The 25,506-nt window shown below is 43.4% G+C and overlaps 2 protein-coding genes across 8 annotated transcripts in view; one reads left to right on the top strand and one right to left on the bottom strand.

Annotated features, from left to right (window-relative positions):
* The window catches only part of Eif5b (eukaryotic translation initiation factor 5B), a 47,354-nt gene extending 34,282 nt beyond the window's left edge, over positions 1-13,072 (top strand). Inside the window, exons 14-24 of the mRNA XM_051152760.1 lie at positions 300-441; positions 4,806-4,937; positions 5,658-5,840; positions 5,972-6,133; positions 6,924-7,055; positions 9,831-9,962; positions 10,056-10,132; positions 10,218-10,382; positions 11,400-11,538; positions 12,264-12,425; positions 12,653-13,072. Of these exons, the coding sequence (XP_051008717.1) occupies positions 300-441; positions 4,806-4,937; positions 5,658-5,840; positions 5,972-6,133; positions 6,924-7,055; positions 9,831-9,962; positions 10,056-10,132; positions 10,218-10,382; positions 11,400-11,538; positions 12,264-12,425; positions 12,653-12,760 (1,534 nt within the window). The 3' untranslated portion in view covers positions 12,761-13,072. The remainder of the gene's footprint in view (positions 1-299; positions 442-4,805; positions 4,938-5,657; positions 5,841-5,971; positions 6,134-6,923; positions 7,056-9,830; positions 9,963-10,055; positions 10,133-10,217; positions 10,383-11,399; positions 11,539-12,263; positions 12,426-12,652) is intronic.
* A 630-nt stretch (positions 13,073-13,702) lies between these two features.
* Positions 13,703-25,506, bottom strand: part of Rev1 (REV1 DNA directed polymerase) — a 78,020-nt gene continuing 66,216 nt past the window's right edge. For all 7 annotated transcript variants that reach the window (XM_051152758.1, XM_051152752.1, XM_051152753.1 and 4 more), the window contains 11 exons: positions 22,418-22,638; positions 21,147-21,319; positions 19,073-19,175; positions 17,576-17,741; positions 17,137-17,339; positions 16,311-16,544; positions 15,788-15,908; positions 15,073-15,290; positions 14,829-14,985; positions 14,553-14,655; positions 13,703-14,336 (listed from right to left, as the gene is read on the bottom strand). In XM_051152758.1, coding sequence (XP_051008715.1) covers positions 14,225-14,336; positions 14,553-14,655; positions 14,829-14,985; positions 15,073-15,290; positions 15,788-15,908; positions 16,311-16,544; positions 17,137-17,339; positions 17,576-17,741; positions 19,073-19,175; positions 21,147-21,319; positions 22,418-22,638 — 1,811 coding nt within the window. In that variant the 3' untranslated portion in view covers positions 13,703-14,224. The remainder of the gene's footprint in view (positions 14,337-14,552; positions 14,656-14,828; positions 14,986-15,072; positions 15,291-15,787; positions 15,909-16,310; positions 16,545-17,136; positions 17,340-17,575; positions 17,742-19,072; positions 19,176-21,146; positions 21,320-22,417; positions 22,639-25,506) is intronic.

Genomic DNA, 25,506 nt, shown 5'->3' with positions numbered 1-25,506 from the left:
TAGAAGGGTTTGATTTGGCTTTTTAGGTCAGAGATGGTTGTCCTGTGTATATATCCTAGAAGTGATGCTGTGTGTCCAAGAGGATTGTGTGACCTGCATTGCCAATGCTGTGCTGTTCTCTGCGGCCAGACCGTCCTCAGTTCTGCACTGTGTGGTGCTCACAGTCAGCCACTCCCCTGCAGAGCCAGAGGCTGTGCTGCTTCTCTTCTGTCTCCTTAGGATTTACACGGAATTTAAACTTAATTTTAAGGAAAATCTTGCACGGATCTCCACTCACCTGCCTTTTTCTTTTCTGACAGTAACCTGAGGAACAGAGGAAGCTCCCTTTGTGACATTGCCATTTTAGTTGTTGACATCATGCATGGGCTAGAGCCCCAGACAATTGAATCTATCAGCCTCCTCAAATCTAAAAAATGTCCCTTCATTGTTGCACTTAATAAGGTAAACCCTCATTTGAAAATAATTTTTTCTAAGGTTTTATTTTTAATTAGAGTGTGTGTCTGTGTGTGCGTTTGTACGTATGTGAATGCTGGTGTCCAAGGGTTCCAGACAAGAGTGACTCCCGTGGGGCTGGAGTCGCAGGTGATCGTGACTTACCTGACATGGCTGCTGGGGACTGTGTTGGTTCCTCTTGCAAGGCAGTGAGCTTTTAACTGCTGAGCCATCTCTATCCCATGTTCTGACTAGAAAGATCTAAAAGAACATTTCATATTACGTATCTGCCCACTCATATTTATCACAGAACTATTTGTAGCCATCCATGGATGAATAGATAAATAAAATACGCCATATGTACAAAATGGAATATTGCTCAGTCACGAGGAAGAATGAACTGGCGATGGAGCTCGATGGTAGAATGCTTGCATGACATACATAGCCACCCCATCACTCAGTGCTAAGAATGAAAAGATTCCATTTTCAGGAGAATGGATTAGAGTGATAGAGCTGAATAGTATCATGTTAGGAAGACAGACCCATAGAAATGCTACTTTTTTTTTTCGTTTACAGATTCTAGATTATTCATTTATTCATTTAATGTAATTTTTATTTTTGGTTTTTCAAGACAGAGTTTCTCTGTGTAGCCCAGGCTGTCCTGGAACTCACTTGGTAGATCAGGCTGGCCTTGAACTCCCGAGTCCCACCTGCCTCCTGGGTGCTAGGATTAATGGCATGTACCACTACCACCCTGCTTAGATTTAATTATGAAAAAGCAAAAATAGAAGAGGAACTGTTTAGGAAAAAGAATAGAATCAAGTGAGAAGAGAGACGACAAGGACATAGGGAATGGAGAATTTGTTTAAAGTATATTATATACTTGTATGAAAATAAGATACTCATTGTATGCATTAAGACTTAATTCTCGTTAATATATGCTATTTTTAAAAACAAGATAGAAATCTAGCATAACATGTAAGAAATGCTGACTTAAAAAAAACCCTTGTGTCTGTACCAGCTTTGACAGGACTGCAGTGTGTGGTGTGTGGTCTTCTTGGTTGTTAGTTTATTGTTCCATTAGTACAGCTGCCCCCTCCCCCATGGTGTTAGCTGGGCTATAACTTTGGTTTTAAAAAAAAGTTTGTTTTTTTTTTTTTTACTCAGGATAATAGGGTCATATTCTATTATCTGGCAATACCACACTTGATCAGTTACTACTGTAGCATGTATGGCTTCTCGTTCCCAGTTACTTATTAGTGAGGTAGATATGGTCATTTGTGTATAGTCATTTATTTTTGTTTTAAGTAAATACTTAGGAATAGAATTGCTGCATCATACATATGGATGGATGTTCAATCTGTGAGAAACCAGTTCTTCCAAACAGTATCATTTTGCATTTCAACAGGGTTGTATCTGCTCTAGAGTCTCTAGACAGCCTGCTGGCAGCGCTGTGGGGCTGCTTGTGGGTTTTGCCTGTTTTGAGATATGATCTCATCTGAGTTTGTGACTCTTCTGTCTCAGCCTCAGCGTGTCATCACATCTTGCTGTCAGTTTGTGAATTTGTGCCTCTCAGAGAACTACCTTTTAAAAAAACAACCCCCCACACCTTTAAAGATTTAGTGTGAGGTGTGTGAGTGTACCCGAGTACAGGAATCCTAAGGCACTGGCTACTCTGGAGCTGCATGTACTGGCACTTGTGAGCTGGGAACTGAACTCAGGTTCTGCAAGAGCAATAGGTGCTCCTTACATCTGAGGAGTCCCCCTCCCCCTTTCTTTTTTTAAGATAAAATTTCCCTTCAGTAGCCCCAGGCGCTTTGTGCGCAAGTGCTGCTATGCCCAACTTCCACAGTAAGCGATGCTGGTATGATGTTGTTACTTTCATTTGGGAAAAGAAAATACTAATTTATTCATCTTGTGTTTGTCCTTGATCTGCTCATTATACAGAAGAATGTTGTTGAACATGTGTGTGGGACATGTGTGTGGGGATTTCCCAGATCCTATTGAATTGCCTTTGATCAGAGGACACGCACAGTAGAAGGAGCCATTATTCTGGCTCTGTCAGTGTTCTCCTGTGGCTGGCTTTGATGCGCACTGTTACATTTGACCATCATTTCTCTGTTGTCACTGATCTGTGGGACTGTTGCAGGGGGCCTTCCATTTGTCTCCTAAAGTTCTGTGCATTTTCACTTAGTGTATTTTGAAGGTATCTAAGGTACAAATAAGATTATTGAGTCTTGGTAACATGTTGCTTTTATGCTTTTATGAGGTCTTTTACCCTCAAGTCTTTTGTAATAGTAGTGTGGCTACTTCCCTTTCCTTAGGATTGCATGCATAAATCTTTATTGCCTTCCTTGTTTTACATTTGAGATGCCTTCTTTGTACACAGCGTGTTTGTCTTACTTGTCCAAAGTAGTAATCTTTCCCTCTAAGTATCTCAGTCGTCTGCATCCATTGCACCTGTCGGCACAGTGCTATCTCACATGAGCTTGTTTTCTTTTCCACATTTCCTCCCCTTTAAACATTTGACTGTTTCTTAGTATCATATCTTATTGTCAACACTGGGATACCAAGCTCTTTGTGTAGTTTGCCACAAAGTTGCCTTAGGCTTGCTTTTTAAACTTGACTGCTGGTCTACATTCCTTTTGAGGTTGTAAAAACCTTACAGCCCTTCCCTTTTTCCTGTCCTTTTTGCTGTTGCTTTTTTTTTTTTTTTTTTTTTTTTCTCTCTTGAGACAGAATTTCTCTGTGTAGCCTTGGCTGTCCTGGACTAACTTTGTAGACCAGGCTGGCCTCGAACTCACAGTGATCCACCCGCTTGCCTCTGCCTCCTTGAGTGCTGGGATCACAGGTATGCACCACTCTGTAGCTCCTTTTTTATTTACTGTAAACCCACAATTTATTATTTTCAATTTAATTGCTCAGTTCAGTCTTTTAAAATTGCAAAACAGGGCCTCAAGAGATGACCAAGTAGTTGGTCTCTTGCACAGGACCCAAGTTCGGCTGCCAGCACCTGTAGTCCCAGCTCCAGGGGTTCTGTGAAAACCTCTGCCCTCCTCAGGCCCTTGCATTCATGCGCACACCCCCTCACAGACAGACACAATAAGAGTAAATGTTAAGACAATAGAACAACAGACTCAGTCTTGATGTTTAATACCCACAGTTACTGCGGGGCTGTTTTAAGATATTCTTCCATATCTCAGTTTCCTGCCATGTCATTTGGTGTTTCCCCCTTACTGTATTTTAAGCTTTAAACATTGTAACTCACTGATAACAAGTTCTGTTACCATTCTTTTTTTAATGTGTTATTTCAGATATTCTCCGCTGAATTTTCTTGATTCTGTTCCTTTAATTATTTGGTATTCTAGGACAATCCTGGTATGTCAGCTACTTTTCTTAATCTTGTCATATGACAAGCCTTCTAAAGTGATGAGAGTATTTTTCTCCCCTCTCCCATCATATTTTTCTGTATACTTCAGTTTTGCTAGCTCTTAATGGTCTTCAAGGTCATTAATCCTCCTCCTCCTCCTTCAATAAAATGGGGTTTAAGCTCATCCCATGGCTTTCCTTTCAGCTCTACAATCATTACAACTTGTTCTGTTTTTCAAGGTTAGAACTTGATGTTGAGTATATTTTTAGAAATTATTTTAAAAGCATCAAGCAGTAACTCGATCCTACTGATCATCTCAGGTGTGTTCCTCCTTACTGGGTTTTCTCTTAGTAACAGACGAATCTGTCTCTTCACATCGTCAACATAGGCTGAGCTCAGGTGCCAACATTGTCAATGATTTGGTGATTATTTTATTGTGCTTACCACTCATGGAGAAGATAAAGATTATGAAAAATTAGTATCTTTTAAACTGATGCATAACTGGATAGGTTATGGGGTTCGGTGTATTTTGATACTGTTTGTAACTAGCATTTCCTTCACCTGAAACATCCACAGGTTGACAACCGCGGGAAAATGGTCTCTTATTATTACCTGACCACTTATTCCTAGTTTGCGCAAGAAAATAATTGTTATGTAATCTTCCTGACAGTGGCACTTGCTGTAGTTTTAGTCCTTGCCTATCTGATAGCTTACCAACTCATTTTGGAATTTTCAAACAGTACATGTTAATGGTCACAGGATAATTCTAGAACCTTCCGTTTGCAAAGAGCAGTTTTATACAAACTCATTAGACAGCATGTCACTTCAGCACTTCTCATTCAAGAACTCATTTGCACAGTCTCTGATGGGGCCTTTTGTACAATAAAATGGCTGAGTACATTCCACTGTGTGTGAGAGACGAAGAGAAACATTAGGAATTTTTTGGACCTTATACCCTTTAATGTTGTTGATTTTTGAAATATTTCTGACACCTGTTTTTCAGATTGACAGGTTATATGACTGGAAGAAGAGTCCTGATTCAGATGTGGCTGTTACGTTAAAAAAGCAGAAGAAGAATACAAAGGATGAGTTTGAGGAGCGTGCAAAGGCCATTATTGTAGAATTTGCCCAGCAGGTAGGGAGAATTTTATTTTATTTTTCCTTTTTTGTTGTTTTTTTTGTTTTTTCCAAGACAGGTTTTCTCTGTGTAGCCCTGGCTGTCCTGGACTCGCTTTGTGGCCTCAAACTAAGAGATCCTCTTGCCTCTGCCTCGAGTGCTGGGATTAGATGTGCAGGTGTGCAGGAGGATTTCTTTCTGAAGAACCCATCAGAATGTTTTGTTGTCTGTTCGTTGAGGTCACTATTTTCATTAATGCAGATTTGTTTCCCGTGCACCTGGGCAATTTTTTCATGCATTATTTTGGTGTTTTGTTGTTGGTTACTCTAAGATGGTATAAAACTCCAGGGCTTTTGATCTTCTTTTCCTCGGCCTCCTATCTGACAGGGTAGTGTGTGTACAACTCTGTGCTCATCCCATTTTAACATCAGAAACTGGTGCTTGACAGCTCTCTGTAGCCTGAGCATTCTGATAAACTGTATTGACTTAGAAACTGCTCCCCCCCCCCTCACCAAACATCTATACAATTATCTCTAAATTGTGCATATTCAGGAATTGTTTGTTTTTAATGCTGTGCATGGGAGATAGGGTCTCATGTCTGCTTAGGTCAGCACTTTACCTCAGTTCTCTGGGTGTCTTTGTGGAGTTTCAAAATGGCCAGTCATCTGCCTTCTGTTAAGTTAACCCTCTTCCAGGTGCCTCTCCTTACACAGCGTTTTGGGCTGACTTTGCTTCTAGGGCTTGAATGCTGCTCTGTTTTATGAGAATAAAGATCCCCGCACTTTTGTGTCCCTGGTACCTACCTCTGCACATACTGGCGATGGCATGGGAAGTCTTATCTACCTTCTTGTGGAGTTGACTCAGACCATGCTGAGCAAGAGGCTTGCACACTGTGAAGAGCTGAGAGCACAAGTCATGGAGGTAACCACCAGGCCTCCCTCTTTGCCCTGCTTCTCGCGCACCCCTTAACAGTGCTTTGGGTTGTGGGTGCATCCTGCTCTATATTTAGTGGTATGTATATGTTTTGTTCCATTTGAAAACATGTGTGTTAGGTGAAAGCTCTCCCAGGAATGGGCACCACAATAGATGTCATACTGATCAATGGACGTTTGAAGGAAGGGGACACAATCATTGTCCCTGGAGTAGAAGGGCCCATTGTCACTCAGATCCGAGGCCTCCTTTTACCACCTCCTATGAAGGAACTACGTGTGAAGGTAAGCCAACATAATGTGTGTGGACAGAGGACTTCACAGTGTTTATTTCTGCTGATTTTCTGAGGGGTTATTAGGATTTGTTATGGACAGCCAGCCTTGGTGCTTTGCGGGTGGTCATGATTAACAGAGTTTCACCGTGGACAGTATGAAAGTGGAGCCGTCCTTGGCACTTGCCCTTGCACCTGGCCCTTCTGAACTGAAAAACACTTCAGATTGACATTACACTGTGTCACTGTGTTGTGCTGCCCATTGCTCTGGGCGTGAATGTGTGTGCTGTCAGGCTGTGGCGTTGGCTTCCCTTTTGCACCTTCTGCTGAACTTGAGCCCATGTTCCCAGCGTGTGTAGGACCCGCTTCACCGTTGCCTCGGCAGTTCTAAGCCACACTCTCTCGCACCTTCACCCTTTCACATCGCTGCCTGCACTGTGGCGCCATTGCGGTGAAACCCTTCCATTCTAGTTGACGGCTGTGGCTTACACGTGCCTGTATGCTGTAGCCGTGGCTTTGTGTCCGTGCCCCCCCCCCATTATCCCTGTTTTCACAGATTTCACTGCTCTGAGTGCTGCCTGTTTCTGCTTTATGTGTTGCAGTGTCTTCTGTTCTGACCTGTTTTGCTGTGTTATTTTGAGAAGCATAAAGACTTGAGCTGAGTGTTGAATTTACTGATTGCTCTAAAGTTGTCGGTCTTGTTTTGTGCAGGGTTTGAGAACTGCCTTCCCATTCTGAGGTCATAAAATAGAGCAGTGCTACCACTATTGAGACACATTCAGTGGAAATTTTTTTATCTCTAGAACCAATATGAAAAGCATAAAGAAGTGGAAGCAGCTCAGGGAGTGAAGATTCTCGGGAAAGACCTTGAGAAAACCCTGGCCGGTTTGCCTCTCCTGGTGGCCTACAAGGACGATGAAGTCCCCGTTCTCAAGGTAAGGTCATTAGCTTAGATTAGTTTCTTTTCCTTCCAGTGCTATTGGACTACCCAGTGCCCACACGACCCTTGAACTCATGATTTTCCTGCTTCAGCCTTCATCTATTTTTCTCATTTACTATGTTTTTTATTTTAATTAAGATATTACATCCCTTCCTTTTCCTCCCTCTAGGCCACTCCATGTCCTGCCCCCTAACCTTCCTACACAGCTCTCCCCCTTCACCCCCTCATGTTGATGGGCTTTATTTCACATGTGCATACATGCGTGCGCACACACACGCATAAACACATATAAATACAACCTTCTGAATCCACTTAATGTTGGTTGTATATATGATCTCAGGACTGACCATTTTGTGTTGGATAACCAGTGTGGGGCTTGTCCCTAGAGGAGTCTAATCCCCCTTCTCGGCTGTCATTAGTTCGCTGTCTAGAGGTAGGAACCCTTGAGTTTGCCCCCTTCCTTGTTAACAAGTCTTTGATATTGGGGTTGTTCAGGTTCTTACGCAGCCATACTATTGAGATATCGTGGGTATAACTTCCTGTCATTTATAGGAGACACAGCAGATTTCCTGGTCCCCTTACTCTTGCCCTTGTCCCGTGATGTTCCCAGTGCTCGGGTGTAGGCAGGAACTATGTGTAGATGTATCTATCCATTGAGGCTGGGCACCCCATGACCCCTGATTTCTCAGTTATGACTGACTGCTTTTCTGTTTACTATAAAATTGTGAACATATGCTCTAGTATGCTGTTAGGGTATCTGGTACCAGGCCTGAGCTCCCTACCAGGCCTTAAGTCTACCTAGACAGCATTTGTTTGCCATCAATTTGTGAACATCACATATCATCATGCTGGTCTCTGTCGGTTGCTTCCCGCTCTTGGCAGCTTGCATAGCACCCTCCGTACCATGAAAGCTAGACCTCATGGAGGCTCTTCCGTTAGATTCAGCTCAACTTTTCCACGTCCTGGGTCATAAGTGTATGGTCCCTTCAGCAATAATGGCTCACCCTCAGCCCTTGGTCGACAACAAAGCATATACTGTTCAGGGAGCTTCTTGTACCATCTTGACTAGCAACTCAAACACAAGCTTCTCCAGCCTCAGACTAGAGCTTTGTTAGTCTGTGCTCTTGTGGGGAGTGTTGTCAGCCCATGGGGCATAATTTCATGTGTGTGATTACTGTGAGGGTCATGTTTAGGTAGTCATACTGTTCAGGTATCATGAGTGTGACCTGATTATGCCACTAAAGGTGGCCTAGAGGGCTTTAGGAGGGATGGTTTGTTGGCTTATGAGCTCTTGCAGAGGACCCAGGTTTGATTTTCAACACCCATGTGGTGGCTCAGAACCATCTATAACTCTAGTTCCAGGGATCTGACCCCTTTCTTCTTACCTCCAAGGGCATCACGCATTTAAAGGTATATATACTTACATGTATGATATAGGTCAATATGAAATATTCCTTGAGGCTTTATGCAACTTCTGCATGCCCCCTCCTGTTGTTTTGACCTCCCTCCTGATTCCTAACTACAGTCCACGCCCATTTCCCCAGCTCTTCAGATCACCTGTGCCCTGCTGTTCTCCTTTTCTCCGTATGGCCCACATACTTTAGGGATGCTCACTAAATGGGCACCTTGTAAAAGGCATCATCTCCTGTCCTAGTTCAGGAAATAGTTGCTTTCAAATGACTTGTGATATCATATGAAGTTGTATAAATGTATATGCCTGATTCCAAATGTTCATTTTATCCTAATAATAAAAAGGCCAATGACTCAGCTAGTGTACGTGCACACAGGAAGCTGTCAGTGGGATCTTAGCACTATATAGAAACAAGTAGAGGGGTGCATGGAAGACCCAGACCTAGCAGGTGGAGGAAGTTAGATCAGAGGCTCATGGCTGTCACTGGTAGTTCAAGGTAACCTCAGGCTTCATAGAATCCTGTTTCAAAAATGGGCGGAAAGGAGGCCACAAATCCTTTAAAAGTAAAATGGTTTGGAGAGATGGCTTAGCAGTTAGGGGCACACTGGATCCAAGCATCCACATCTGGTAGCTCTAGGAGGACCCACTGCCTCTGCCCTCCATGGGTACCAGCACTTACATGTATGTATCCAAATACAGGCATACACATGCTTTTTTGGAGGCGGGGCATGTTTAATTTTTGCATTATAAGTCTTGCTATGTCTTGAAAGTTTGGTTTCCTTCCCTCAACCTTGTATGTGCTAGGGACATGCCACTGGCTGTTCTTAATTTAGATATCTTAACACAGGCATCTTTCTTTGGTACCAGGAGTCATTTTTAAAGCCTATTTATCTGATGGGAAGATCAGTTGGCCCATATCCAGTGAAAAGCAGGCTTTAGTCATAGCTTTTTTTGCTCCCAAAGAGAAAGGAGAACTGCTGCTGCTAGCCAGGCAGGCAGAATCGGGCCACATCATGAGCGAATACACTACCTCAGGTAGGACAGGACAGGCCCAAGTGTGGAGTGGATCTGCCTTTAGAAAGGTGATGATTTGGATAATTTCAGTTAAGCCTTACGGCTGCCGCTCATATGTGTGGTCCTCACAAAGGATGACATTCTGCTCTGTAGAAATGTAGCTTAAGGCAGAGAGGTGCAGTGGTTAGTACAGAGCGAGGTAGGCTACAGCCATAGACTCTCTTCTAGAACAGACTGTCATGCTTTAATTCCGCATTTTAAGGTGAATGTTTAGCCAGAGGGAAAAGTTAATTCTAGGTTGCTGAAACTCGAGGTGTGCCTTGTCACATTTGATTTCTTTTCAAGGATGAATTGATCCACGAGTTAAAGCAGACACTAAATGCTATCAAATTAGAAGAAAAAGGAGTTTATGTCCAGGCTTCTACATTGGGCTCTTTGGAAGCTCTTCTTGAATTTCTGAAAACATCAGAGGTGCCAGTAAGTAACTAACTACCCAGTTTTGTAAGCGTGGTGGTCATGTGCTACCATTACCTGCTGCATGCACGTGAACCTGGACACTTTCCTTTACAGTATGCAGGGATTAACATTGGCCCAGTCCATAAAAAGGACGTCATGAAGGCCTCCGTGATGCTGGAACATGATCCTCAGTAAGTACTTGGCTCCTGATTGTCTCAGGCTGGTCAGTGTGACTCTAACCTAGCGCTGAGTGACTTTGATGTTTCTGTGTTTCAGGTATGCAGTAATTTTGGCCTTTGATGTAAGAATTGAACGGGATGCACAAGAGATGGCTGATAGTTTGGGAGTTAGAATTTTTAGTGCAGAAATTATTTATCATTTATTTGATTCCTTTACAAAATACAGACAAGACTACAAGAAACAGAAACAGGAAGAATTTAAGTAAGTTGACCTTTCTGTTTGAGTCTTTGGTGGTGGATTTCAAAATACTGACAAAGAAAGCAAGACAACAAAAAAGTGTGGCATTTGTGTCCTCAGATGCTGCATCCTTTAGTGTTATGTTATAACCCAGGAACTGCAGTCTGTCTGGGCAAACACCCCAGTGTGCGAGTGCATGTGTCTGATTGGGGCAGGGTAAGATAACAAGCAGGTCCTCTCTGGGACCTCAGTTTATTAAGTTTCAATTTGGCAGGCTCAGGTTGCCTCTGTGTAAACTGGGAAGTGGGCCAAAGGATTCTGAGGGAGACGAAGCCCTTCCTGTACAGACCTTCCAAGTTGGTTGTGTCTGCGTGGCCTCCCCATGAGTGAGAGCAGAGAAGAGTGCTCTGAAGCAGATGCAGAAAATGCACTGCCCCTAGCGTAGCAGTCTGAAGCTGACTGAGTCTTCAGGAGTGTGAGGTGCACAACGACACAGGGCTCTCATATCGTAAGAATAACCTCATTAGGCCACAAGAGAGATGGAAATTTTGGAGGCTTATTTTTCCTTTTTTCCCCTGCCAAGCTGTGCAGTAGCAATTACATTTGTGGGGCGGGGGGCGGGGGGGGGGGGGGGGGGGCACGGTTACTCAAGTTACATGGACCTGGGTGGTTTAGGGAGTCAGTGGCAGGAATCTACGAAAGAGATTATCATCAGCGTTGCCTAGGGGATGCTAACTCATGTGCTTCCAGCATGTGACTGACAAGGACACTAGGAATATGATGAAGAAAATCAGATTATTACTTGTGACAGACATATCAGCAAGTTCTGCCCATGTTCCAAACATCAGGATATGGCTGGCAAAATGTCATCTTTGGGGACGGGGCACCCGTCATTTACTTTGAGCAAAATGTTCCTTAACGTAGCTTTGAACTGGGTTAGAGCTTTGTAGTGATCATCTAGCAAACCTCACGCCCATCTACATATGCTTTCTGTTCAATAAATTTGTGAGCTTGAGATGTTTGCTTTCTCTTTACTTTCAGGCACATAGCAGTGTTTCCCTGCAAGATGAAAATCCTCCCTCAGTACGTTTTCAATTCTCGAGATCCAATAGTAATAGGGGTCATTGTGGAAGCTGGTCAAGTGAAGCAAGGAACACCTCTGTGCGTACCGAGCAAAAATGTAAGTTCCAGTTCTTATCTTAGGTACCTGCCTGTTGATCCTGTGTCTTGTCTTCCCTTGACAGTGCCAACTCAGTAATGCCTATTTACAGTCGTCTCTGGTTTGCTCACTGTACTCCTGGGCGGAGAGTCCAGCTCAAACATGTTACTGACTTATTCCTTTGGGTTTGTCTGTTCCTTCAACAGACAGACTTACTGAGAAGAAGTCTACAAGGGGCTCTTAATACTTGGATATCATGTAAACATTGTCTCTATGTAAATAGATGGCTACAAACGTGTTCTCCTCCTACCTCCCAGTCTTGCTGCAGAGCGTTCTCACAGCCCTTGGAAGGCACATCATATTTAACGCTTAGTGCTCAGCTTGCCCAGTTTGGCCAGTGGGTCATGTGTTACCTGTTGTTGAGACATGGCTTCCTTAAGCACTGGCAGTCAGTGGCTCTGTAAATCAAATGCCTCCTGTGCCTTCCGTAAGGCAGCCAAGCTTCCACCTTTTTTGTCTGTTCAAAGCTTATTTTCAAACTCCATCGTTACCTTTCTGACTTGTTGATTTGTATGACTAGGATCACAAAATGATACCAGGTCAACAGATGTCTTCAGAACATGAAGGATCTTTGCCACCATTAACCCTGCAGTGTCCACAGTAGAATTTCTCAGCATCACCCAAGTTCAGCTGTCATGGGGGCCTATGGAGAGCATGACTCCCTGACACTCATCTTTCTCTTACAGTTTGTTGACATTGGGATAGTAACAAGCATTGAAATAAACCACAAGCAGGTGGATGTTGCAAAAAAAGGTCAAGAGGTCTGTGTCAAAATAGAACCCATCCCTGGGGAGTCTCCCAAAATGTTCGGGAGACATTTTGAAGCTACGGACATCCTTGTCAGCAAGGTAAGTATTTTAGCAATACTGCCTACCATATTTCAGAAACTTTAGTCCTTTTACCCACCTGGATACCTCCTTTATCAGTAGCTTAGAACTGAAATGTGGCTCCGGGAACATCTGGTGGTTAGTGCTGCTGACAGTTCCTGGGACTCCAGGGCCACAGCTCCCTGGAGGAGCTTTCTGGGGCCACTGGCTTTCACTGGCTCACCCTGTCTGTGCCTGGGCTATTGCAGATCAGCCGGCAGTCCATCGATGCACTCAAAGACTGGTTCCGAGATGAGATGCAGAAGAGCGACTGGCAGCTTATTGTGGAGCTGAAGAAAGTATTTGAAATCATCTAATTTTTCCACATGGGACAGAATTTGGAGTAAATGTAATATTATGTTGTGATATTACCAACGGAACAGACATATTTGGACGCTGATGGACTTAGGTGTATAAAATGTTTTCCATGAGAAACCAAGCAACTTACACTGGTTTGACAGTGGTCACTTCCCCACCCAACAGTCCAGCGTGCCTGCACTCACCCTCCCTTCCCTCAAGACTTGGCTGCTGTTTTAAAGTTTGCCCTTCCTCAAATTTGGATTTTTATTACAAATCTAAATCTCTTTCAATTTTATACTGATTAAATCAGTCCTGCAGTATTTGATTAACCAAGCTTCTACAGATTTTGTGATTCTTTGGACTTTTTTGATGTAAGAAATATCTTTATGGGTATTCTTTCCACGGTGACTTCTGCACTCCCATCCTTAGCATTCTTTTGCCGTACACTTTGGGATTTCTCTGAGTAGAAAACTTAGGCATTCTACTATTTCCTTATCTGCTTTTGTGTGCAGCCTCAGTGGCTGCTGTTTACTGCTTGTACTAGTCATGAGAGCTCATTGTAACCAAGCTGCCAATAAAGACGAGACACTGCAGTCCAGTAAGCTCTGCTAGGCTTCCGTGTTAGTGTAGCTCTCACCTCAGCACCTGATAACACTTACCCTAGGAGGGGCCTTTTTTTGTTTTAGTACATTCCATCATTTTGTGTTAAAGTGGCAGTAAGTTATTGGAGGTCACTGCTTCCTCACAGTGATTTATTCACATGTCTCCAGACTATACCTCGCTGTAGTGAGCCATGAGGAACGTGGGTCTAAATGAGCCACCAACATCCTTTGAGAAAACCTGTTGTAGAAAAACTTGAAGTTCAGAGTATTCAATTTAAAGTGTCATGACATAACACATGAGGAGTCTGTATATTTAAGCATAAATAACATACGTACATGTATGTATGCTTGAAAAACTTATTTTAGCTATTTAAGTTTCTCAACACTGTCTTGGACATAGGTTGTTAGTATCTGGGCCTGCACTCCAGGTAATAAATCTCAGGTCAGAATTTTAATAGTCTTCCTGGTTTGGACAACTAGTAAAATCCTGGCCTGGGGTTGCTCAGCAATTTCAAAGCTTTTGTACATAGAGCCTGTGGCAGGCTGGCTCCTACAGCTGAGTTTTTTAAGGATTCACAAAAAAAGCCTGTACAAAATATACATACAGTTCTTTATTAAACAACTGTAAACACTTCACTGTAAAAATCCATAGAACTTTATAAACAGACGTTTTGTAAATAGAATCTATGCTACAAGTAAAAGAATTAACACATTATTTACATGCAATACTGACAAATTTGGCACTTTTTGAAAAGAAATGTACAAAAACACTTGCTTAAAAAGAAACCTGAAATTATAAAAACTCAGAGCATCACTATCATGCACTTTGCAAATACCTCACAAGCACTGCTGGCAGAGGGCACCAGGCTCTCTGGACACTTAGGTAACTTTGAGTGTGCTTCCATAAGTTTGTTGTAAAACCACCTGAACATTGTCAAGAATAAAGTCGAATGCCATGTTCCATACTGACTCCACCGACTGCTGCATCAACCTGAAGGTGAGAAAGAAGAACCATTAAAAACAAAGAGCTCCAACACACATATTTTTTCCCCCTTCAGACCTTGCTGGGTGTAAAAATAAACCAAACCCAACTAACTCTGACCTCAAGGCCAGCCTTGGCTACCAAGTAAAACTGAGTCTTAGGACAATAAACCTGGTATTGGGACATGCTTTATTTACTTTTAGTGAAAATAGTTAATAAACTTACCTTTTCATGTATTTTATAACTAGATCCAACTTTTCCAGATCTTTTTCTTCTATAAGGTCAGTGCAGTATTTCACAACTTGCAGAATGTCTTCTTCCATTGGGTCTAGGAAGGAAGAAAACCTAAAATGAGGGCCCCAGTGTCCTTCAGGAGAACGTCTGAAGCTAGCTACACCCCTGGTTTACAGCTCTCAAAGCAAGTCTTACGACTTAAGAGAGAAGTGGGCTAAATCTGCTGTCACCAGGTCACGGTCCTGACGCACTCAATACCATGCCAACCTGAGATGGTGGTTATCCATTCCTTGAGCAAGGTCTTCACATCACCGAACTCCACAGCTCCAGCTAAATTGGGTGCTGCTGGTCTAACACAACTGGCATGGCTGGGCTGCAAACTAGAGGGGTTCTGCACACCAGGGGTGGAAGTGGAGAAATCTTCCTGTTTAAAGTAGAGCAAAAATGCTGTATTCAGACAGGGCCAACTACATTAAAATCTAATAAAGGCCAGTCTTCCCCCCATAGTTACCAGGGGTCTCTCAGAAGCCATTCCTTCCTGTTTTAGAAAACCGTCCATTAGCTTTTGGGGGCTCCCACAGGCCCCTGGCAGAGGTTTTGCAGGGCTGCTCAGCAGCTTATTTTTCAAAGGACTCTGGATCTTTCTGGGAGAACCAATGGGGTTTTTCTTCTTGTTTCTCTTGTCTTTCACTGCTGGTGGCTTTAGCTGAAGTAAGGGATTCCTCGACACTAAAAGAGAAGAGGTACGAGATCCTCAAGTGAATCTAGACAACACCATAGGCTCTTTGTCCTCCCAGTACACCCTACCGCCAAGAGCGGGAGGTCAGGAATTTCAGCTTAAGCCTCGGCTCTGTCTACACTGCCTCCAGCTCAGCTGCAGACTCAGTACTCTGGATGTGTACTGGAGTGGCTCTAAGAAGTAAAGGAAACCTTGAGCAAGTACTCCGGCTTTGAAAACGTGTGTTCAGAGACCCATGCCCAGAAGCTTCCAGATTTCACGCTCTGAACCCACCTTTCAGAGAAGTCTCAAAGGACAGCTAGCTGGACACAGCCCCACAATACTGTGAGAGCTGAGATCAGCACAAGCACTAACCGGCAAGGACCAAGCAACACTCACTGCTGGTTTGACTCGATCTCTTGAGATACTCTCTAGAATGAAGAGTTAGAACTAACACAATGATGCTATCACCAGTCGTCCTTTGTGACATGTCAGTTCTCTGTCTTACCAGATGTGCTGGCTGGCTGCTGATGAGCAGTGTCCTCTCCCTGCTTTTGTCTTTGATCATATGCTGCTTTCAGCTCCTTCTGAAGCTCAGCAGGAAGGGCAGCGAAGACATCAGGGTCCACCTAATAGGAAGAACAGTCACACCTAAGTTATTCTACATGGTAGCTAGACTGTTCTGAAATGACTCTTAATAGCAAGCTAGGACAAAACCGTCCTAGAGACCGTGGAAATGAGCAACCAGGAGCAGGCACCCAGGTCAGGTTCCTGTCGCTTGTGCATCTTCACCCTCCCCCTCCTCAGGTGGTCCAGTGAGCTGCATGCCCTGTTTCCCACTTCTCTTCCCACTGGTGCTGACTTGCCTCCTTTCCAACAGGTTCGAGTGGCCAACCAGTGCCCGCAGGTGTTCTTGGTATATACAGTGCAGGGGGGCTCAAGAGCTGGGTGGGTACAGGGGTGGAAAGTGAGGACGGAGCTGAAAGTAGGACAGGAGAGAAGACTATGACAGGTCCCTGGCATTAACTTACTTGCGAAAATGCGGGAAGGGCTATGACATTGATTCCTGTGTCACTATTAGGTTCGTGAGACTCTGGTATTTGCAACAAAACTGTGCCGACAGGTTGAGGCAATGCCCCTGAACTGCAGCCATTTATTGGTTCTTTCTTCTTGGTGCCACGTGGTTCTCCTTGTTGAGCAGCATAAACTTGTTCTATTTGTTCCCGGAGATCAGGGGGGAGTGCTTCTAAAACAGACTGATCAATCTGTAAGACACCAAGGTTTGAGGAACAACAAAAGTAGAGCACCAAGCCTTCAAAAACCTTGGCCCTGCTCTCCTGACTGCTGCTGAAGTCTGAAGGTGAGTGTACTTTAGGAGCCAGCATGGCCACATAAGCGAGTCCACATACACTCACATAATACCTTGCAGTAAGAACTCACCCATGGAAAGGGAACATAAAAATTAACTTTTGGACGGGAGATTTCCCCCCAATTATAATTATGCTACAAGATAAAAGGTGACTACAGAAGCACTAGGCAACTCCTCGCTCTTGGCCTGTCCTTCCCTCCTTGTCACCAACAAGGAGCTCTAACTCGCGCATGAGTGAGAGCTGCCCCTTTCCCTAGATCTGGGGGCAGCATCTGCATCTCCATTTAGCTTTTCTCTGTGTGAAGAGCAGAGGTAGAAAAGGTGATGGGATACACATGAAAAGCACAAAGCAGCAGGACTAACAAGCAGACGATGGGCATAAGCGAGAACAGTGTATGGCACACGAGATGACTTTGTATGCCAACCTACAAAATAAAAAACAAGAGTTTTCCTTAAGCCAGCTTTGCACTTAGTACCAAAACACATACCTGGGATGGTGATGGGACCTCTATACTCAGGTTAAGTCTTGACTGTCCACTGATGGGAGAGTGCAGACCATTCCATTTCCTTGAGCACTCGCCTCTGTTTGTGTCAGGACTGACACTCGCTGCCAGATGTGCAGGAAAGGGTGACCGTAAACTACAAGTTTTAGAGGCAGAGGACACTTCCAGATCCATGGCAGCCAGAAGTACTACAATTTTAGAAAAAATAAAAATCAAATACCCTCTCTTTAGCTAATCTGAAGGGGAAAAAGCCACTGACCCGCCCCACCCTCATCACTGAATTCTCTGGTCCTTGCACATAGTTTTAGATTCTTAATTTAGAATGTAATTTTTACTTCTTAAAAACAAAAAGATTTAAAATGGAACTTCTTACTCCCAAAGGCCTTAGTGGGACAGAGACAAGTGCACATTAATGGCTACCCACCTTCCTTGTGCTCCTCTCCAGCGGGTTTCTTAGCTTTCTGGACTTGGAAGAGGTCACGGACAGAGTGTGGCCGACCAGGGAAGAGGCTTGACTGAACTGATGGGCGACTTGAACATGTGGAAGGATTTGGATTAGTAGGAACCAATTGATTCACTTGAATACCAACCTAGAGCCAAAATAAAGAGAATGCTTCTAAAAAATCAAAAGTGAAAGTAAGAATTCAACTAGACAAATTTCTTAGTCTGTCTTTTGGTGCTACAACCACAGAAAGATGAAGATGGCACACAAAGTCATCTCGTGTGTGTCATACACTGTTCTCACTCGTGCCCCTCATCTGCTAGTTAGTCCTGCTGCTTTGTCACGTGCATCCTCTCACCTTTTCTACTCTTTATTCTAGATCGTGTTTCTAGAATCAAGAGGGGGAATGAAACTCTGCAAACCAACAGTTTATGAGTTATCCCACAAATGAGCTTCTTTGTCTTCAGAGTATTGGGTTGTACCCAAACATGACAAGACTTTTAAAATTAGATATTCAAACAAGTGGATTTTGGTATTCCATAGGTTTTCTGGTTGGCTAAGGCTTTATTCCATTTATTAGAAGGGAGAGGATGGTACAGTGCACGTGTGGAGGTCCTGTGACAACTGGGCTTGGTGGCAAAGTCCTTGCACCTGCTGCCCTAGCCCAACTAAGGCTTGATATGGTCTAATTATTATTAGGGCCGTATAACAGCTGTTATATTAACTAAAGCCATTACCTGGGACAAGACAGATATTACCTTGTAAGCTACTACTGTCCAATAACTCCCAGTCTCTATCCCAGTCCATCTGCTTCTAACAATTTCTGTTTGTGCATTTTCCCCATCCATAATCCCAAAATACTTGCTATTGTTCGTTTTGGCTATCTCTTGCCATGAGAATTTCAGAGTCTCTTTTCTGGACACATCTGGGTCTTTTTCTATCCCATGGTGATTCCCTCCTTCCTCTTCCTTGGACCCATCTCCTCTCCTTCCCAAGATTCTCTCTGTGGGAAGCCCACAGAACCTTCACTCTGCCCCTTCTTTCTGCCTTGCCCAGGTATATTTATTCAGCCAGTCAGGAAGGCAAGGTTCAGGGCAGTAACAATATCTTGGGAGCCAGCAATTAGCATCAGAATCCATCAGACCAATCTCGAACACATGATCAGGGTGTGGAGTTTAACTTCTCCATACACTGTATGGTAATTACAGAGCTGAACAATAGCTCGGTGTTAAGAGTGCTTGTCCATTGCTGGGGATGTGGAGGGCAGGGGGAAAAATTCTATGCAGAGAAAAAAAATTCTAATAAATACAACCTCTCAAAACTAAGATGATCAGGCATCAGAAGACGCCCTGCCTCCCTCCTTGGACTGCACTGAAGAAGCTAAAGACCTGCACATACACTTGCTCCGCATCAGGACCCAAGCTCAGAGGAAGCCCAGGCCTCACACTACAGACAGGCGGCTCCAGTTGTAACACTCACCCCTCTCATATCCGATATATTCAGTTTCATTGTGTGGAACATGTTTAGAGTAGCTTTTCCAATTACTTTTGCACTATCTGTTGCCTGGTCCAGAGTTACAGTCCTGTAAGTATTAGAATTGCTTTCTTAAGCATACACGTACATTCTACATATATTCACTAAAAGACCAAAGAAGCATTGCAAAGAGTTATTGAGCTTACAAGTGAATGGAACAATAAGCCAGTAACACCACAAGCACAGAAAACATACACAGCACTGATAATTTAAACAGCCATGAAGACTTGATAAACCAAAAGCAGACAAATTTAGGAAAAGGAAACTATTAGTTAATGCACATAAAAATATACAACGTTGCAATTAAAACACTGCATGTTGGAAAGCCAGAATAGTTGGATTCCAAGGGAAGTTTTACTTCAAAAAAAGATACTGAGGTTACAATATTCAGAGGAGAAATGAATTAACTTGTTTTTAAAGATTTGTGGCTAAAGAAATGGTTCAGTGGTTAGAACCCATCACAAGGATTTGAGATCTGAGGACCTCTTTTTCTTGGAAACTCTCTTGCAGGCATCTGATGGAGTGTTGGAATTCATTTTACCAGTTCCCAGGGAATCACCCTCTTCTGGCCTCAGCAGCACCTGTATTCATGTGTGCGCATCCACCATTATGAATGTAATTGGCTCTTAACCCGTACACCATCTCTCCAGACCTCTGGTTTTTTGACTCTCCATTATATTAAAAGGAAAGCCACTGAATAGTTCCTACATCTACATATCATCACTCCAATGTTACTTTCTCTACGAATGTTTATAAATTCATTAAAAAAAACAAAAAACCCATGTAGTTCCTATGACAAAGACTGTTATAGCCTGGCCTAAAAGCTCTGAGGGACCTGTCATGCAGCAGCACCCTGACACCTTCGGGGCCACTGTGGTTCTTTTGCATTGGGCACACTGGCCCAGCGCAAACAGAATTATGGTGTCACTCCTAGTTCTTCCCAGAGACACACATCAACTGGACCTGGTTCTTGCCTCCCTCTCACTGCAGACAACTGCAGTTTGCTGAATACAAGATGCCTTTTAAAACGTGTTTTCATGTTGGTCACAAACCACACACGAATTCTAACACTGAGTGACTTACAAATCAAACATCAACATTTCTAAAAATTTGTTTTTATTTTATGTGCATTGCTGTTTTGCCTCCATGTATGTCTGTGTGAGGTCGTCAGATCTTGGGAGTTATAGTCAGTTGTGAGCTGCCATGTGGGTGCTTGGGAAGAGCAATCAGCACTCTTAACTACTGAGCCATCTTTCTAGTCCCAAACATGAAGGTTTTTAAAGGAAAAGCTTTCTGCAGCGTCCAGAGACAATTCTGATTGCTCTGCATGATTTACTGAGGGAGTCTGGAACATCTCAGTCAATCTTTCACAAACCGTATCAGTCTCCTTTGCCTGCTAACATGCAGCCCTTTTCCTTTCTACACACTCCAGTTAACCTGGAAAGCCCCCGAGGAGCCTAAGCTGCCACCTGGCTGTGACTTGGTGTGGTCTGTTTACACAGTCACATTGGGAGCCTGGTACTCAGTGTGGTGGTGGTGGTGGTGGTGGTGATTTGGACCTAAAGCGGCAGGGACAGGAACTGACTGGATCACTGCTCTAGGAAACAACTGGTGGTGGTGTCACTTGGTTAGAGAAGGTGGTTATGCAGAGAAAGCCTGGCCCTTGACACCCGCTTAGCCTCCGGTCTTACCTTGTGACTGTTATCTGGGCTATGTTCCTGCCACTGTGATGCCATTGGCTGATAGACAGTTGAGAGGGTTCAGAATAGTACCAGCCTCCTGAATAGCCGGAAGTTGAAACTAATACATTTTTTTCTTTAAAAATACCCATCAGCCTCCGGTATTTTGCAGTAGTTATTAAACCTAATAACTACTATGGGATATGGCCTGACTCTACAGGATATTTAAAAACACCAGGATAGGTAAGTTTTAACTAAAACTACTGCTACTGATTTTATTTTGTATGGCTCATCATAACTTGCACAGAATATAACTACTGACTTTTTAAGAAAAAGTTTACCTGGCAATGTTATCACAAATTCCATGGCCTCCAAACTTTGCAGTTTCTACGGGGGCCCCTGGCTTCCGTACCATGATTTTCAGAGTCAGGCGTTTGCCCTTCATGCTAGCAGCTTCAAGTCGTCTTTGAATTTCTTCTGAAAGACTCAGAAGGAAAGTTTCTGCCTCCTTTGGCTACAGAGAGACAAAGATGAAAAGACACTCCCATATTATCAACCTGATAGGCCATCTCAAGGGTCACAGCTCTTGACAACGAACCTATCTCATCTCATCGTAAGCACTGACCCACGCGAGCACTGTGCACACCCTGACCCGTGTGTGCGCTAACGTCAGAGCTCATGCTCGAGTGCACAGAGTGCTCTGTGAGCACTGACCCATGAGAGCGCTATGTAATTCTTAAAATCCCTGAGAAAATGAATTCCAACACTCTTACCAGATTCCTACAAGACAGCTCCAACAATAAGAACTTATCAGATTTCAAGTCCTCATCATGTGCAGTGTTTATGGAACTAAATTCCAGAGATGTACCCAAATCCAAGTGTCTGTTAAGGTAAGCCAATACCAGTTCCACCTGCACTACCACCATCCAGAGCAGTGGTTCTTAACCTGTGGGTCGCGACCCTCTGGGGCTGAACAACTCTTTTACAGGGGTCACCTAATACTACCCCAAACCACAGATTTATAACTGCAGCAAAATTAGTTATGACATACAAATGAAAATCATTTTATGACCTGGAGTGGTGGCGCACACCTTTAATCTCAGCACTCAGGAGGCAGAGACAGGCGGATTGCTGTGTGTTTGAGGCCAGCCTGGTCTATGAAGTGAGTTCCAGGACAGCCAAGGCTATACAGAAAAACTCTGTCAAAAGAAAGAAAGAAAGACAGAAAGAAAGAAAGAAAGAAAGAAAGAAAGAAAGAAAGAAAGAAAGAGAGAAAGAGAGAAAGAAAGGCTTTACGGTTGGGGGTCACCAAAACATGAAAAACTGTATTGCCGGGCTGCAGCCCTAGGAAGATGGAGAAGCACTGCTGCAGGGCATCAGGACTGAAGTAAAGGAGACCTGCCTCTGACTACAGTTTAAAAACATCCCCAAACCAAACATGTTTGTCATCTGACTCCAAAGCAGAGTTTTGTGTCTTCCTTAAGACCTGGGTTTTAGATTCAGGTTCTACCTTAACAGTCACCAAGGGCCTGCGAATACCAACAGTCTTAACGTCTATTTCAATCACCAAGAGCTCTGGAGCTCAGAAACAGGACATGTAAAGACACGTTACCTGGGTGAACCTTATTCCATAGTTGATCTCAGCGGAGACAGACTTCCTCTCCTTCTCTGTTCTAACTGGTCTATCGTCCAAGCCACGGCAGAACCTATACAGCATCTGACCTGTTTTGGGGCCAAATTCTTTCTGGAGTTTTGCCATGGTCATACACTGCAAATCTCCGCAAGTTCTAATTCCCAAAGATGCTAGCTTAGATTCCATTGAACGTCCAACTCCTAGAAAAAGGAATGCATACACAGCTGTTGGCAAACTATTAAAACTCTTGGTCATTTATTTATGCATGTATAAAACAAAACAAAACTTAATTTATACAAAAATTTCACAAATCATAATCAAGATTACAATCTTATCCACAAATCAGTAAGTAACAGGCTCTTGTTTTAAGAATTTTTTGGTCTGAACCTACAGACAGGGTACAACTGTGCTGTGAGGCTGATGATTACAGCTACCCCTGACTCTGGACTGGAACAACAAGAGGAACTGATGACAGACCTTGATCTCAAAGGAACAGAAGTAGTGTAGTAACAGTGCTTAGGGACTGAGGCTGCTAAGCAAGGAACTTGTTGTTGTGGCAAGGGAGAGAGAGCCATTTTATCAAAAGCTAACTGGCCATCTTGAAGAGGTGGCAGGGTCCTTCCTATAGTCGGGCCACCGTACAGCAGTCCCTGTGGCCTCCAATACAATGTACAAAAAGTTTCAGCGCTACCAGGTCATTGATGAGTTCTGCTGCCCTACACCAAATGCAAGACAGTAAAGAGAGATAGACATCTGGGCATGGTGGCTCAGACCTGTAATCCCAGCACTCGGGAGGCAGAGGCAGGCAGATTGCTGAGAGTTCGAGGCCAGCCTGGTCTACAAAGCAAGTCCAGGGCTACACAGAGAAACCAAAGGGGGTGCGTGGGGGTGGGAACTTGAGAAAACAGTGTAGAATAACTCAGGTAAACTATATTCTTATTTAAATGACTTTAAATCATAAAATAGTTACTAACAGTAAAAAAACAAAACAAAACAAAACCATGTGTCTTGTGCTTTCTGTATGCTATAAAAAAAAAAAAGAGCAAAGTCTGCTGCTATCTTGTGTTCAATGTGGCCATGTAACTTTTGATTCTATCCTGAGAGGTCTTCAATGGCAGAAGTACCTCAGTCTATGGTCTGCCAAGAGAAGCCCTGGATACAGTGAGATAGGACACAGGCGAGGAGCTGACAGACTTCTTTGGCATGGAAGCAGGCCAGACAAGTTGAAAGCATGAGAATCTATGTAAGTGGTTCTCAACCTTCCCAATGCTTTTGACCCCACTGCTATTTCCTAACTATAATTTTGCTACTGTTATGAATCGTGATGTAATTGGAGACAGAGGCTTGCCAAAGGGGTCATGACCCACAGGTTGACAACTGGTGATCTATATCCTAGTGGGAAGGATGTGGGTTCCCACTTGTGACATTTACAGTCCGAGTCAGAACAAAGGGCAAGCAAGAGTCAATCCTGACCCTGTGCTGTGTGTATGTGAACGTGATGGTGTGGGAACAGAAGAGCTTGGAAACTATCAGCCACTGACAGGTGCGAAGGTCATTCACTTAAAACTCCCCAAATTAGGCAAAATCCACCTGGTCTAATGGAATCATTGTCTCTATATGGAAAGCTGACCTGGAGGGATGAGAGGGTCCTGCAGTGGAGGGGGAGGCAACGACAGACTTCGCGATAGGGCCAAAACAATTGCTAATTTAATGCAATGCAGCTCAGAGTTCATAAGGAAAGGGGCATCTGGAGAAAGTAAACAGGGCTCCAGGTCTAACTGGCACAGCCAACCAAGAAGGAAGAAAAACAAAAAGGGAATGTGCTGGCTTAGAATCTACTTTCTAAGAAGAGAAAAGCTGTTTAAGCTCCTGGCCAAGCAGCTGGGGGATCATCTGTACCTGCCCTGGAGGGGAACCGTGCTAAGCAATGATCTCTGCTGACACAGCCAGGCATTGGCAGTCAGTCCACTTGATACAGGAGAAAAAAAACCTCAAAGAACAGTCTTAGTCATCCACGTTACGGGTGTTCAATGAAATGTCAGTGGGGATGGAATGTTTGTGCCTGTGCTGTCCAATCCAGTAGGTACTTGCTTGAGGCTTCTGACTACAGGAAACATGGCCAAGCCAAATGAGGAGCCTGTTAACTGTTAACTGCATATGCTGGGAGGCTGCAGAGCTTTTTGAACAACTGTAGCCTTGTGTCCAGCTGGAAGTCACAAACCCTCGCCCTGACCCTGTGTGCAAGCCCGTAATAGAAGATTATACCCACAGGGTTTACAGCTTTGCAAAGACCCAATAGTCCTTACTACGGAAAGCGTTCTCAGGAATAATCTTTTCCTTCACTGGGTAAGGCCTCACTGAACAGGGATGACATGCAGAAGACTAAGTAAGTGTGTAACAAAAATATTCAAGTCAATTCAAACTTTGGGAATTTTATAAGAACCATTTTGAGTGGTAAGGACCTGAACAGAAAGCCAATCTTTTGTTTGTTTGTTTGTTTGTTTTTGGTTTTTCAAGACAGGGCTTCTCAACTTAAAACTATAAAATGTGCTACCACACTGTTTACATTGTGTCAAGAAGGTAATTTGCTATTTGATCTTATAAAGGTAAGTATTATTCAAATTAAATCTCAAACTGAACATCAGAAACAGACCACACATTTCTAACAGCATTACATCATTTTAAGTTACTTACGGGGGCTACAGAAATCTTCTGCAACAAAACTAGCCCATCATAAAATGGCATTTAGGTCATTTACAATCTGGCTATAACAAACTTCTAAGTAGTTTATATATGTTTTTATTAGTTTTATAAATATACATTTGAACATTCTACTAATCTACTTGTTCACAGACATGGAGAAAAGTGCTGGTCTCCATCTCCTTGTAAGTTAAAAAAAAAAACAACAAAAACAAACAAACAAACAAAAAACCCCTCATAAAATGAATCCCTACTTTTGGCAAAATAAACAAACCAACATATGAAATGGAAGTTTTTTGTTTTGTTTTGTTTTGTTTTTTGTCAAGGTCCTGAATTAATGAAAACAGGTTGAATGTTCCCTAATACGG

The sequence above is a fragment of the Acomys russatus genome, chromosome 11, assembly GCF_903995435.1.
Source record: "Acomys russatus chromosome 11, mAcoRus1.1, whole genome shotgun sequence".
In the NCBI taxonomy this organism is placed as follows: domain Eukaryota; kingdom Metazoa; phylum Chordata; class Mammalia; order Rodentia; family Muridae; genus Acomys; species Acomys russatus.
This window is presented reverse-complemented; position numbering and strand designations above follow the sequence as displayed.